The sequence below is a fragment of the Ixodes scapularis genome, unplaced genomic scaffold (assembly GCF_016920785.2).
Source record: "Ixodes scapularis isolate PalLabHiFi unplaced genomic scaffold, ASM1692078v2 PGA_scaffold3__209_contigs__length_174095766, whole genome shotgun sequence".
NCBI classification, from domain to species: domain Eukaryota; kingdom Metazoa; phylum Arthropoda; class Arachnida; order Ixodida; family Ixodidae; genus Ixodes; species Ixodes scapularis.
This window is the reverse complement of record NW_024609868.1, coordinates 114,772,738-114,784,759: the sequence shown is the minus strand read 5'-3', so window position 1 is coordinate 114,784,759 and position 12,022 is coordinate 114,772,738. Positions and strand designations below refer to the sequence as shown.

At 46.8% G+C, this 12,022-nt stretch overlaps 1 protein-coding gene and 1 pseudogene across 1 annotated transcript; one reads left to right on the top strand and one right to left on the bottom strand.

Moving 5' to 3' along the window:
* Positions 1 to 516: 516 nt before the first annotated feature.
* On the bottom strand, positions 517 to 3,450 carry LOC120845352 (uncharacterized protein K02A2.6-like). The gene is made up of 2 exons (XM_040217191.1): positions 1,641 to 3,450; positions 517 to 1,244 (listed from the first exon to the last, which is right to left on the bottom strand). Exons 1-2 carry the CDS (start codon positions 3,448 to 3,450, stop codon positions 517 to 519), a joined length of 2,538 nt encoding a protein of 845 aa, XP_040073125.1.
* Positions 3,451 to 4,167: 717 nt separating this feature from the next.
* Positions 4,168 to 10,760, top strand: LOC120845353 (annotated as a pseudogene).
* Positions 10,761 to 12,022: the final 1,262 nt, after the last annotated feature.

Below are 12,022 nucleotides of genomic sequence, written 5' to 3'. Positions count from 1 at the left end.
TTGAACGAAAATAATGCTCCTGAATTTATTGTTTACTTTAAGACTAGATTTTTAATTTTAATCAAAGGACGAAGACGAAGAAGGTATTTCAAAAGCGTCGCTTCCAGGGTAATTGGCATAGGTTAATTTTTCATGACGCCGAGTCCCCGCAACGCATTCTGATGCCTGACGCAGCGGCTACCACGTGTGCGTCTTCTTCGAAGCTGTCGCGCTCGGCAGCACGCTTTGAAGAGCCCAAGGCAAGTGTTAGTGACTGCGACTATGAACTGATTGACATCGACCTTCTATCCTGCACCATCGCCGAAAGCTGGGTGCGTAAAGTCTGCGGTGGGGACTTGCAGCTGGTTGAAAAAGCAGCACAAAGAACTGGCATCGCCTGCACCTACTTTCTCAACTGTGAAAAGTGCTTTTGGACACACCGATTAGAGAGACGTCAAAACAGACAACTTCGGGCCTTTACTTGGTGTTTCACTCAGATGATTCACGGTGCAGTGGTTGCAGGACGCTAACCGGCGACTACTTTACTGTAAAATAATTGTAACTGAACAGGGACTGACATAAGACTCTTGTCCGCTTACAAAGAAGAAGAAGATGAGGAGCAGGGGCTGGCGCGAGGGGAGCCATTAGGTCAGTAAAACGAAGGTTCCTGTAGCGTTGTTGATGTTGGATGGTTGCCTGACACGCCATACAGTTTTTAAGAGTAGTTTGTACCATGCTGTCTAGGTGGGGAAACCATACTTTTCGCTTCATGAGCGCTTTTGTTTTGGAGATGCCCTGGTGCCCAATGTGAGCGAGACATATCGCCTGTTGCTGGAGAGCAGCCGGTAGAACGAGGCAATTGCCTTTCAGTAGTAGGCCGCTGTCCGTCAGAGAGAGCTCGTGCTGTACGGATATAAACTCTCTGAGTGCTGGGTCGTTCCACCTGGCAGGATTGCTGAGGGCAGCGATCACCTTTTGCATATGAGGGTCGTTTAGAGTGGCGGCAGCTACTTCTGCACGAGTCATGGCTTTGGGAATGTCGTGGTGGGCAATGAAGTTGACATATGCATTAGTGCTATGAGCCAGGCGGGCGTCAGCAGGGGAGCTCGGCATGGGATGGCGAGACAGGTAATCCGAGGGGTTGTTGATTCCACACGTGTGCTCCACTCTGAAGTTGTATTGTTGGATTCTCAACACGAGGCGTTCAATTCGTGCAGACGGACACGCCCGTGGGTTGGTGAGGATGGAGACAAGGGGTTTGTGGTCTGTGCGAATGAGAAAGTTGTTACCGTAAAGATACAGATGAAAGTGCTCTGTCCCCCAGACAACTGCAAGCAACTCACGTTCAATCTGAGAGTACCGTGCTTCAGTGGGGGTCAAAGCCCGACTAGCATATGCGACAATCTCGGTGTTGTTGCCTTCCTTCTGTGCTAGTATGGCACCAAGGCCAACAGGCGATGCGTCGACCGTGAGAATTATTTCTTTTGTACCATCAAAAAAGACAAGGTTGGGGATCTCAGACAGCTTTTCTTTCAGCGTATCCAAAGCACCTTGCTCTTCTGGTCCCCACACCCACTTGGTGTTCTTTTTTGTGAGAAGCCGAAGAGGGTACGTTATATCAGCAAGGTTAGGTAGGAAGCGTCCGCTGTAATTTACTGTACCAAGCAGACTTCGAACTTCATGAGCGTTGGCAGGGGCCGGCATTTTTTTTAGTGCTGCGATTTTCTGGGGGTCTGTTCTGATTCCAGAAGCAGAGAAAATGTGACCGAAAAAACAGAGTTCTTTCTGTGCGAAGAGACATTTTTTTGGATTAACTGTGAGGCCGTTCTCTGTCAACCTTTCGAGAGTTGCCTGGAGAGCCTGATCATGCTCATCCTTTGTCTTGCCAAACACAAGTATATCATCACTGATGTTGAGGACGTGAGGTATGCCGTTGAGTACTTGACGGATGGTTTCCTGGAAAACCTCGGCAGCTGCGTTAATTCCAAACATAAGTCGTTTGTAGCGGTACAACTTGTTGTGTGTTGCAAATGTTGTGATTGTTCTTGATTCATTATCAAGTTCTAGTTGGTGGTACCCATCTTTTAGATCAAGCTTCGTGAAGAGTGTTGATCCGTTCAGCGCTGTGATCACGTCGTCGATGGTAGGGCAGACGTGCCTCTCGCGAAGAATGGCCCTATTCGCACATTTCATGTCGATGCATAGGCGAATGTCCTCTGGATTGTGCGGCTTTGGCACAATTACGACTGGTGAAACCCATGGAGTAGGTCCGGTTGCTTCTTCGATGATATCAAGGGCCAAGAGCTGGCTTATCTTCTCTTCTACTTTGCTTCGCACTGCAAAAGGGATTCTGCGATGGGGCTGAGCAACCGGGGCAATGGCTTTGTCAATGTGGAGGTGTACTTGGAGGTTTTTTAGTTTGCCTACACCCGCACACAACTCGGGAAAAGCAGCGAGTGGGGTCTCGAGCAAATTTGGGGGCACCTCTCCATTCGAGCGTGCATCTTTTTGTGAGTGTCCTTGGATGGCGTAAGTAATTTGGATTAGGCCCAGTCTATTTGCAGCAGCGAAGCTCAGCAGTGACTTCACGGTTCCCTCTATTACGAACACGTCTTCTGTTGTGTCGCTGTCCCTGTACTTCAGCGTGACACTGAGCTTTCCTATGATTGGTAGCGGAGCATCCGATCCATAGGCGTAAATACGCGTGCCTGCTTGTTGGAGTTTTGTGAGTGCTCCAAGCTTGTTAAGGGTAGAGGTTCCAATGACCGATACTGAAGCACCTGTGTCAATAAGAAATGTTATAGGGGTGTTGTTAACCTGCAGATGAACCTCTGGGAGGTTTTGGTGCGATACTTGTGATATAGTTCCGACAGCATAAACGCTCTCGTCGGAGTCAGAATCATGAGAAATCTGGAAGATAGGCTTGTGTGCTGATTGGCACACCTTGCCATAGTGTCCTTTTCTGCCACATGCTTTGCAAGAGGCAAATTTGGCGGGGCAGTTTACTTGTCCTCCCTCGTGGGGCCAGGGAGCACCACAGTGGAAACACTGGGGAGGCGAGACCTGGGTGCGTTGTTGTGCGCTGCCTCCATATTTCAGACGGGAAGAGAAGCAGCGAGGTTGTTGGGCAATTCTGGATGTGCCTGCATGACCGTAGCGAGGCTGTCCAGAGATTGCTTGAACTGTGGTGGTTGTTGACGACCCTTCCATGGCAGTCGTTGCTCGGTTGACATCCTCGAGGAGTCGAGCCTGATTCAAAAGTGATGGAAGGTTAAGGTCTTGCCTTAGGGCTACTCGTCGTAGGCGTGAAGATGTCGTTGCAAATATGATCTGGTTCTTGATTTCCTCGTCGGCGTTCGCGAAACCGCAATTGCGGGCAAGCAGTCGAAGCCTTATCGAGAATTGGCCGACAGATTCGCCCTCGAGTTGCTTTGCCTGACGAAACTGAAAGACCTCGAAAGTGGTGTTCATGCGGGGATTGAAGTATGCGTCAAGCTTGTCTTTGAGAGATTGGTATGAGTTTCTGGTCGTTATTGAGGGTGTATCAGCATCTGGCGTCGTACTTGAAGTGGGACCACTCTGCTGGTCAGGAAGGGTATCGCAGAGTTCATGGACACGTTCCCCCGCATAGTGGAGCAGGAGAGAACGTTTGCGTGCGTCATTCTTCACATCGAAAGCGATGAGGAAGTTTTCAAAGCGAGTGATCCACTTTCGCCATTCGGTGCCGATATTAGTTGGGTCAGTGGCATCCAAGTCAAAAGGGGGCAGTGAGGTTGGAATGAGGGTCATCATTAGTGGAGAACAGTAGGCTAGGCTGTGAAGCTAGCGGCTTGTGATACAGCGGCGGCGCGCTGCGAGGTCGTAGAGGGTGGACACTTGCCAGAACAGTAGCTGAAGACTGCCTAACACATCCTCGTCGCCAATGTAGCGTTGCAAGTGTGCTGAACAAACAGAGCGCTACCGCGGCGGGCAGAATAAGAATCGGGCAGCCATTCCCATTCACTGGCTTTATTCTACTTCCTCTTCTTCGTCGCCGCCGCTATATACGGTGATCACGCGCAAACATAAAATCTACATCACTACAGTTCCCAACGAAGTCGGTTGTCCTGTCCTTCACGAATCGACCTCACAAGGTCACCGACAAAGTCATCAGTCGACGAAATAGAGAGCTTATATGTGCAACAATTAATGGTGCCGAAACCCGGGACATCCGGGACCTTTGGAAGTGAGGAATCAACATCAGGATGGATCGGCTGAAGACGAAGCGGAGGGTTCGACGGAGCCAAAACACGAAGATAATTACCGATATCACGACTGCGCTCCAGTCAGAACCCTTGACATCAACTCCCTGAAGAACCTACGAGACAGGCTGATCGCCAGCAACGAGGAACTCCGCAAGGTCAACGAAGAGATTGAGCCGCTGATCACCGATGCCGACCTCGAAGCGGACTATGTTGCTGTGGCAGACTACGAAGATCAAGTAGCAAAAGCCCTCAGTGAGGTACGCAACAAAATCGAGCGTCAACCGGCAGCACCAGCCATTTACCAGGTGGGAGACGACGGTGACAGTCATACCCCAGGCCACGGGCGTGAAACTCCCTAAACTACAACTACTGCAGTATCAAGGTGAGCTTACCCTCTGGCAGCCCTTCTGGGAGCATTTCCAAACTGCCGTTCACCGTAACACCAGACTCACGGAGGGAGACAAATTCCAATATCTACGCTCCCTGCTGAGTGGGCCAGCTGCCAGTGCTATCTCCGGGCTACAAGCAACGCATTCAGCGTGAGTACCTCGAAAGACTGCGAAGCCTACCAACGGTGAAGTCAGATCGAGATGCACGAGGACTAAGGAATATTTACGACCACGTCCAGACCAACATTCGTGGCTTGCGTGCCCTAGGCGTTTCGAGTGCAACGTATTCTGCTATGATGGTGGACGTGCTCCTGTCCAACCTCCCAACCGATATAGTGGTGGAGTAAAATCGACTCAAAAGATACGGGATAGGGCTTGGAGTTCCAATCAACGGGAGAGAAAGAGCCGCAACGACTGACGATGGGCTGACTGACTGACGATGGACTGACTGACAGATTCAGGTGAGGAATTGAATAAACTCTTGCGTTTTATGCGCGTGGAGATAGAGAGCAGAGAACAGTCATCGCCACTCGAGCGAAGGCCGACAACCGTGCCAACAGTGGCTCAAAATGAGAGGCAAGGCGCCAATCCACCATCAACGTTGGTGTTGCACACTAGCGGAACAGACAACACCTGCTTCTTTTGCAACTACCGAACTCACCGTACCAGTGATTGTCCATCGGATATCACACTAGATGAGAAAAAGAAAATGCTAGCGCAAGACATGAGATGCTTTCGTTGCACGAAGCGAGGTCACCGATCAAGGGATTGCCGTAGTCAACAGAGATGTACCGGATGCAGGGGAAGACATGTCACCTCAATGTGTAACCCGGCGTGTAACCCGGGCCGCCTGGTGGGGCGGCTGGTGGGAAAGAATGGTGCGATCGGTGAAAACGTGCATGAGGAAAGTTCTGGGACGACAAAGTCTGTCTTTTGAAGAGCTAACTACCGTACTGACCGACATTGAAGCAGCAATCAACTCTAGACCCTTGACCTACTTACACGCAGATAACAGCGAACCAACAGCCTTAACTCCGGCTCACTTACTCATCGGACGACGATTGACAACCCTGCCAGAGACGGAGCCGCCACACCCAGTCGCGTCCTCAAGAGATGCGCTTTCACGACGGTGGCAATATCGACAGAAGCTAATGAACACTTTCTGGGTACGCTGGAAAAAAAGAATACCTCCTAGAGCTTCGATCAGCACACCTAGCAACGCCTCTTAACAGCCGACCACCGAAAATCGGAGACGTGGCACTCCTGCACGACAACATTGCCCCGAGACATCTGTGGACCTTGGTTCGTGTCATTGATGTACTATCTGGAAGAGACGGAAATGTGAGGGCATGTACCATAAAACTACCATCCGGTTCAGTGACACGAAGACCAGTACAACTGTTATACCCATTGGAAGCCATTTGGACTTCAATGTATTTTCCTTGCGTTGTGGGGGGGGGGGGAGGATATATGTAAAATAATTGTAACTGAACAGGGACTGACATAAGACTCTTGTCCGCTTACAAAGAAGAAGAAGATGAGGAGCAGGGGCTGGCGCGAGGGGAGCCATTAGGTCAGTAAAACGAAGGTTCCCAACGATGTCGGTTGTCCTGTCCTTCACGAATCGACCTCACAAGGTCACCGACAAAGTCATCAGTCGACGAAATAGAGAGCTTATATGTGCAACATTTACTTTGCAGACAGGGCTAGACATGTAGCTCATCACAAAAGAGGCCCGGAAAGCAAGGCAGCAAACAAAAATACTAGATATTGACTATGGAGGTGACAACCTGGCTGGTGGCTACCGAACATCAGCATGCATTTCTAGAGTGTAAGTTTGTTATAAAGCGCCTTTTTTCACTTCCAAGTCAATTATACCAAAACATCATTTTTCTTCGACGTTTGACCCTTTCTCTCAGGAACCATAAAAACTAGACGCATTATTTTTTTCCACTACCAAGACAACACAAGGGAGAGTTTACTGAACTAGAGTTATGGAAATTAATCAAGGCAATTTTTTTTACAAGCTGTTTATTGTCCATTTTGGCATTAAAATTGGGAGGGTCCAGTCAAAACAAAAGCAAAAAAGAAATAAAATATATATAACAATAATTCTCGTTCTGTAAAGAGAACACAAAAAGCTAAATACAATGATACAAACATGAATCCTCTAACCCTAGCAGATAAAGAGAAAAAAGCTCACATACATATGCTGAAACACATGGGAGGAATAGGGCGAAAAAAGAATATTATAAAACGAATTTACAACAAAGAAAAAAAATTTACAGCTATATTTACGGCACAAAACGAATTTGTAGTCGGCCGCCGCGGGATCCGCCGCTGGTCACGTGGTAGGCCTGTGTGCCGCCGCGCTGCGCCGCCGCCGCAAAGTCCCGCCGCCGCACGCTGAGCGTTGTGATACACCGCTTCAACGCGTTTTTTCACGCCGCCGCCGCCGCCGTCATCTGACCGCCGCACAGGTCTATCACGTCTGCTTGCGCTTTTTCAGGAGTTTCCTTTGGGCTCTAAAGGTTACCTATTAATCTCAGTGTTTTGTTATACTTCAAACAAAGATTAATAAGTTACTTTTAGAGGTTATAGGAAGCTTCCGATAGAGCGCAAGTACCACGTGATAAAGAAAGACCAGTCACGTGATAAATAAGGGCCACTTTTCCGCGGCGCCCGCGGGTGCCAACTACAAATTTGTATAGCGCCGTAAATATAGCTCTAAACACAGCAATGGAACCAAATATGTGAAAACATGAATGGACAACTAGGAAATAAGAAGACATGGCACCTTCTACGACATCTCCTTGACCCAGAACAAACACGTCCCGTGCAACAAAATCAGCTTTACAGGCTCATACATAAATATGAGGGTACAACAGAAGACCTAATACGGATGGGGGTTTCCTACAGTCCGACTACCGGGGAGCCCCTAATCCAAATTTAGACGCCGACATAACAGGCGCAGAGGTTTGGTACGAAATTGGACACTGACTGCGGACAACCTCCGCGGCGGGACCAGAAGTAACAAACAAGACTCTGGAATTTAGACGCAACGTCGATTGCGGCAATTATGAGAGTGAAAACATGCGAAAATCACCTTTATTCCTAAAGTAGGCAAAAAACTCAACACTGAGAATCTCCGCCCTATTTCACTTACATCATGCCTAGGCAAACTAATGGAGCATGTCATCCTCACAAGACTCCAAAACTATGCGGAGGACATAAACCTTCTACCTGAAACAATGCTAGGATTCAGGGCTCATCTATCTACCCATGACATACTCTTGCAGGTAAACAGGGATATAATCGAAGCTGAGGAAGGAGCAGGAACCAAAGCAATATTGGGGCTAGACTTAGCTTTTGACAACATCTCCCACAAAGCCATTTTGACAAACTTGTCAGAAATCAACCCCGGGGAAAAGATGTACAACTACATCCGATCCTTCCTTACTAACAGAGCAGCAGTGATAACGGTCGGAACAATAGAGTCTGCCCCATTCACACTAGGAAGCAAAGGAACACCGCAGGGCTCCGTCCCGTCCTTCTTCCTTTTTAACCTCTCCTCATCAAAATTCCCCCCAAATCGGCAGAAATACCAGACCTTCATCACACATTCTATGCAGTCGACATCACGCTTTGGATAACCAAATGATGTGACGGCTACATAGAAGACACACTCCAAAAAGCAGTGGGCATTATTGAGGCATGCGCATGGGAAACCGGCCTAATGTGTTGAGAGCAAAAATCTGAACTCCTTGTGATCAGACACAAGCCAAGAGGAAGGAGAACTTTAACTTCCCTACCACAAATGAACATCTACGTCAATGGACGATCCGTCAAAGAGGTAGAAACTATGAGAATACTAGGGTTGTATCTACAAACGAATGGAAAGAACAATGCTACGGCACTAAGCTCAAATGCGCAATAGAAGCGACGGCGCGATTAATCCGTCGCATATAATCGAAGGCAAGGGGTGAGGAAACGAGATCTATGCCGACTAGTGCAGGCCTTCGCGCTAAGCAGGATACTCTATGCCACCCCTTATCTCAAATTTGCGAAAGCAGAAGAGGACAAATTGGATAGCATGATACGGCAGGCCTACAAAGCCGCCTTAGGACTCCCGCTAAATGCCTCAACCGAAAGGCTTCGGAGGTTAGGAATACCCAACACCTACAATGAACTGAAAGAAGCCCATTTAATGGATCAAACTGCGAGATGAGCCATTTTCAAAACTGGCAGGAGTATTCTAACCAGCTTGGCATTAATTATCAGCCTACTAATAATGACTCTAAAGTAGACTTGCCTCGCGACTATAGGGCAGCCCTACTAGTCAAACCGCTTCCGAAAAACATGCACCCCATACACCATGAGGGCAGAAGACAAGCACGAGCCAAAGCCTTACATGCTAAATACGAACAGCGCAACGGAATAATTTACGTGGATGCAACAGAATACAAACATACAAATGCGTTTGCAATTGTGGCTATGAACGAGAACGGTGACCACATCGTCTCGGCAACCATCAAAACCAAATCTTCCGAAACGGCAGAAGAGGCAGTTATAGCCCTCGCCCCAGCTCAATCCCAAGGCAGTGCCATTCTTAGTGACTCTAAAATAGCTATTAATAATTTCGCAAAAGGGCGAATTACAAACACCTCCCTCAAACTCCTAAATGCCACCAAATTATCATAATTGCTCCGAACTGATATGGATTCCAGCCCATTTGGGGAGGTTTCGTCGACCGGGCAGTGGATGAGTCTGGCTTCCTGAATCCCACGAAGGACTCCATGATCACATACCAGGGATGGGCAGTATTTTAAATACAAGTATTTGAAATAGGTATTTCAAATGTTTTGTGTATTTTGCATTTGTAATTAATTACAAATTGGGTAATGTATTTGACGTGTGTATTTAAATACTGAAACGTAGGTATCTCAAATACAATTGTAATTAAATACAATTTTTTGGGCGAAAATACATCCCTCAAATTTTTTTGTCACTGTCCAGAGCAGGAAGAAAACTACGTTTCACACCGAATGCAGTGTCTCTCAATCAAGCACAAGCGTTTAGTGACTTTGTGATTACGGTGCTAGTCCACGGCAAGAATAGTGACGAAATCAACGTTCACAGGCAGACTGGCTAAATAAGTGCCTGTGACAACTTGTGATGCTTTCAGCCTGATTTCCATCCATATTTTTGCCTGGAACATTCTAAATGCACGGGTCGTCCAGATTTTCGTAACTGGTGCGAGTTGCAACAATAAAAAAAATTCTCTAGCTAGTGCTGCGATGCAAAATTAAAATGAGATACCCAGAAACCCGTTGCAGGTGCCCTAAAGTCGCTGACGCAAATTTTGAGGAATGAATTTGAAAAAGTATTCGGAGCAGACCAAATACATTTGGTTGTATTTGTATCTTGTACTTAAATCCTTTTTTTTTGTGGAAATGTAATTAGATTTGTAATTAAATACATTTCTTACGAAGTATTTTGTACTTGTATTGCGATACATATTTGCATGTATTTTGCCCATCCCTGTCACATACCATGGTCTAACCAATCATTTTAAGCTATACCCGTTTTCACCTCAAGAACCATCGTAAATAAAGTTCGGCTCCTCGCGGAGCATTACTAATTTCTCTCGTTATGCTGAGAATTGAGACATATGTAGGTGTAGTTTAGATTAGATATGTGTTCTCTTATCAAGACGTACACGTTTCAAACGCCAAAAGTACCGCTCCCGCGTCCGACGACCAAATTTTGTGAGAACTACTTCGCGCGGCGTAGGAACATGAAGCAAAACTTCCTTTTTTCTTGAGGTGAAAACGGGTATAGAGACATGAACTTCCCCCCCTCCGCACAAAAGTCTGACTAAAGAGCAGGAGGTTACGTGGCGTCATCTCCAGACGCGATCGTTACGCACCCCTACACTCCTCGCGCACATTTATCCTGACCAATACAACCCAAACTGTAAAAACTGCGGCCAACGAGCCAACTACGACCATATCCGGATGACCTACTTACAAATCCTTCTCTCGAGCGGTGGGAGACTGTGCTGGCCAGCTCTGACCCCAGAACCCAAGTTCTGGCGGCGGAGTGGGCTGACAAAGACGTCGAGGTCTATGTACTCCCGACCACTTAAAGCGATCTCTTAGCACCAAGCTCTTTTCGACGAATAAACGTTTTACAACAACAATAGCTCTAAAATATTTTTTTCTTCGTTGTAAAATTGTTTTATGACATGCTTTTTCCATCTAAGCTGTTTAAAAATTAATAATGGTCAGGAGGTGCTTCTAAAATTAATATGCAAAACGTTTTTTTTTTTTGTTTTTTTTTTTAGCGTTTCGGAGTTTTGTTTAGAATTTACTGTTGTAGACTTTGATCATTGATGTTTCTCTTTTTATTCAAAAAAAGTGTGTGTGTATCGGGTCGTCAATTGCTCCAGTATTGCCCGCGATTTTTTTAAACGAGATGGATGTTCAGCAATATCCTTGCCGAGTGGAGCTGTCGTTGTCCGTCGCTAACGACATTTTGATTTGTGCTTTCGAAGAAGGGTTGGTAGAGACATTTAAGAAAGTGTACATAGTAGACAAATGCCAGGATTTGACGTTCACGGAGGAAAATACCATTCAGGGCGAAAGTCAGTACTTAGACCTTCTGTTACACACGGAGAAGGGCCTGTGCTGGAGGTTCTGTTGGCAGCTGACAGCTGTCACGCAATAATAGTTAAGAGGGTCTTAATTGCGTCTGTGATGGCTAACACCTGTACAAAACCCTGTATGCATTGGGTTGGAGAGGCAGTTAAGTTGCAAAAGATGCGTCTTTTGGAAGCGGGCCATCACCAGGATGTAATTTTTAGAGTTGTGCTCAAGGTGCTAGGAATGTTTAATCCGGCTCCAGTGGAAAAAACGGTTGTAAAGGATGTTGTGTGTGTGTGCCTTACGACCATGGAACATCTCGTAATTTCATTCGGTGGCAAAGATGTTCGGTGTAAATTTAGTTTTCAAAGCTCAGCAGAAATTAGAAAAAATAACCCATTTCTTGTGGTCCTCAGGGGGTCAGAATAAACATAAAAACCCAGATGTAACTTGTCAGGCAGGAGTGGTGTACGACATTCCGTTGCGGTGTGGGTTGTCCTATTTTGGACAAACTGGTCAGTGTTTAAATGAAAGCTCTTGGAACATAAAAGGGCAGTAGAAGGTAAGGCTTAGAAATCGCTAAACATGTTGTAGACTGTAATGACTGTCAGGCTGAATGGGGGGATACCCAGATTTTGCACAAAGAGAAAGAAAATGATAGAAGAGTTCTGAGGAGGCACTCACTTGATCAAATGACATTTTAGCGAACGCCCACGTTTCACCGAATGACACTTTAGCATAGCCTCCCGTTCTCAAGGAGACCATG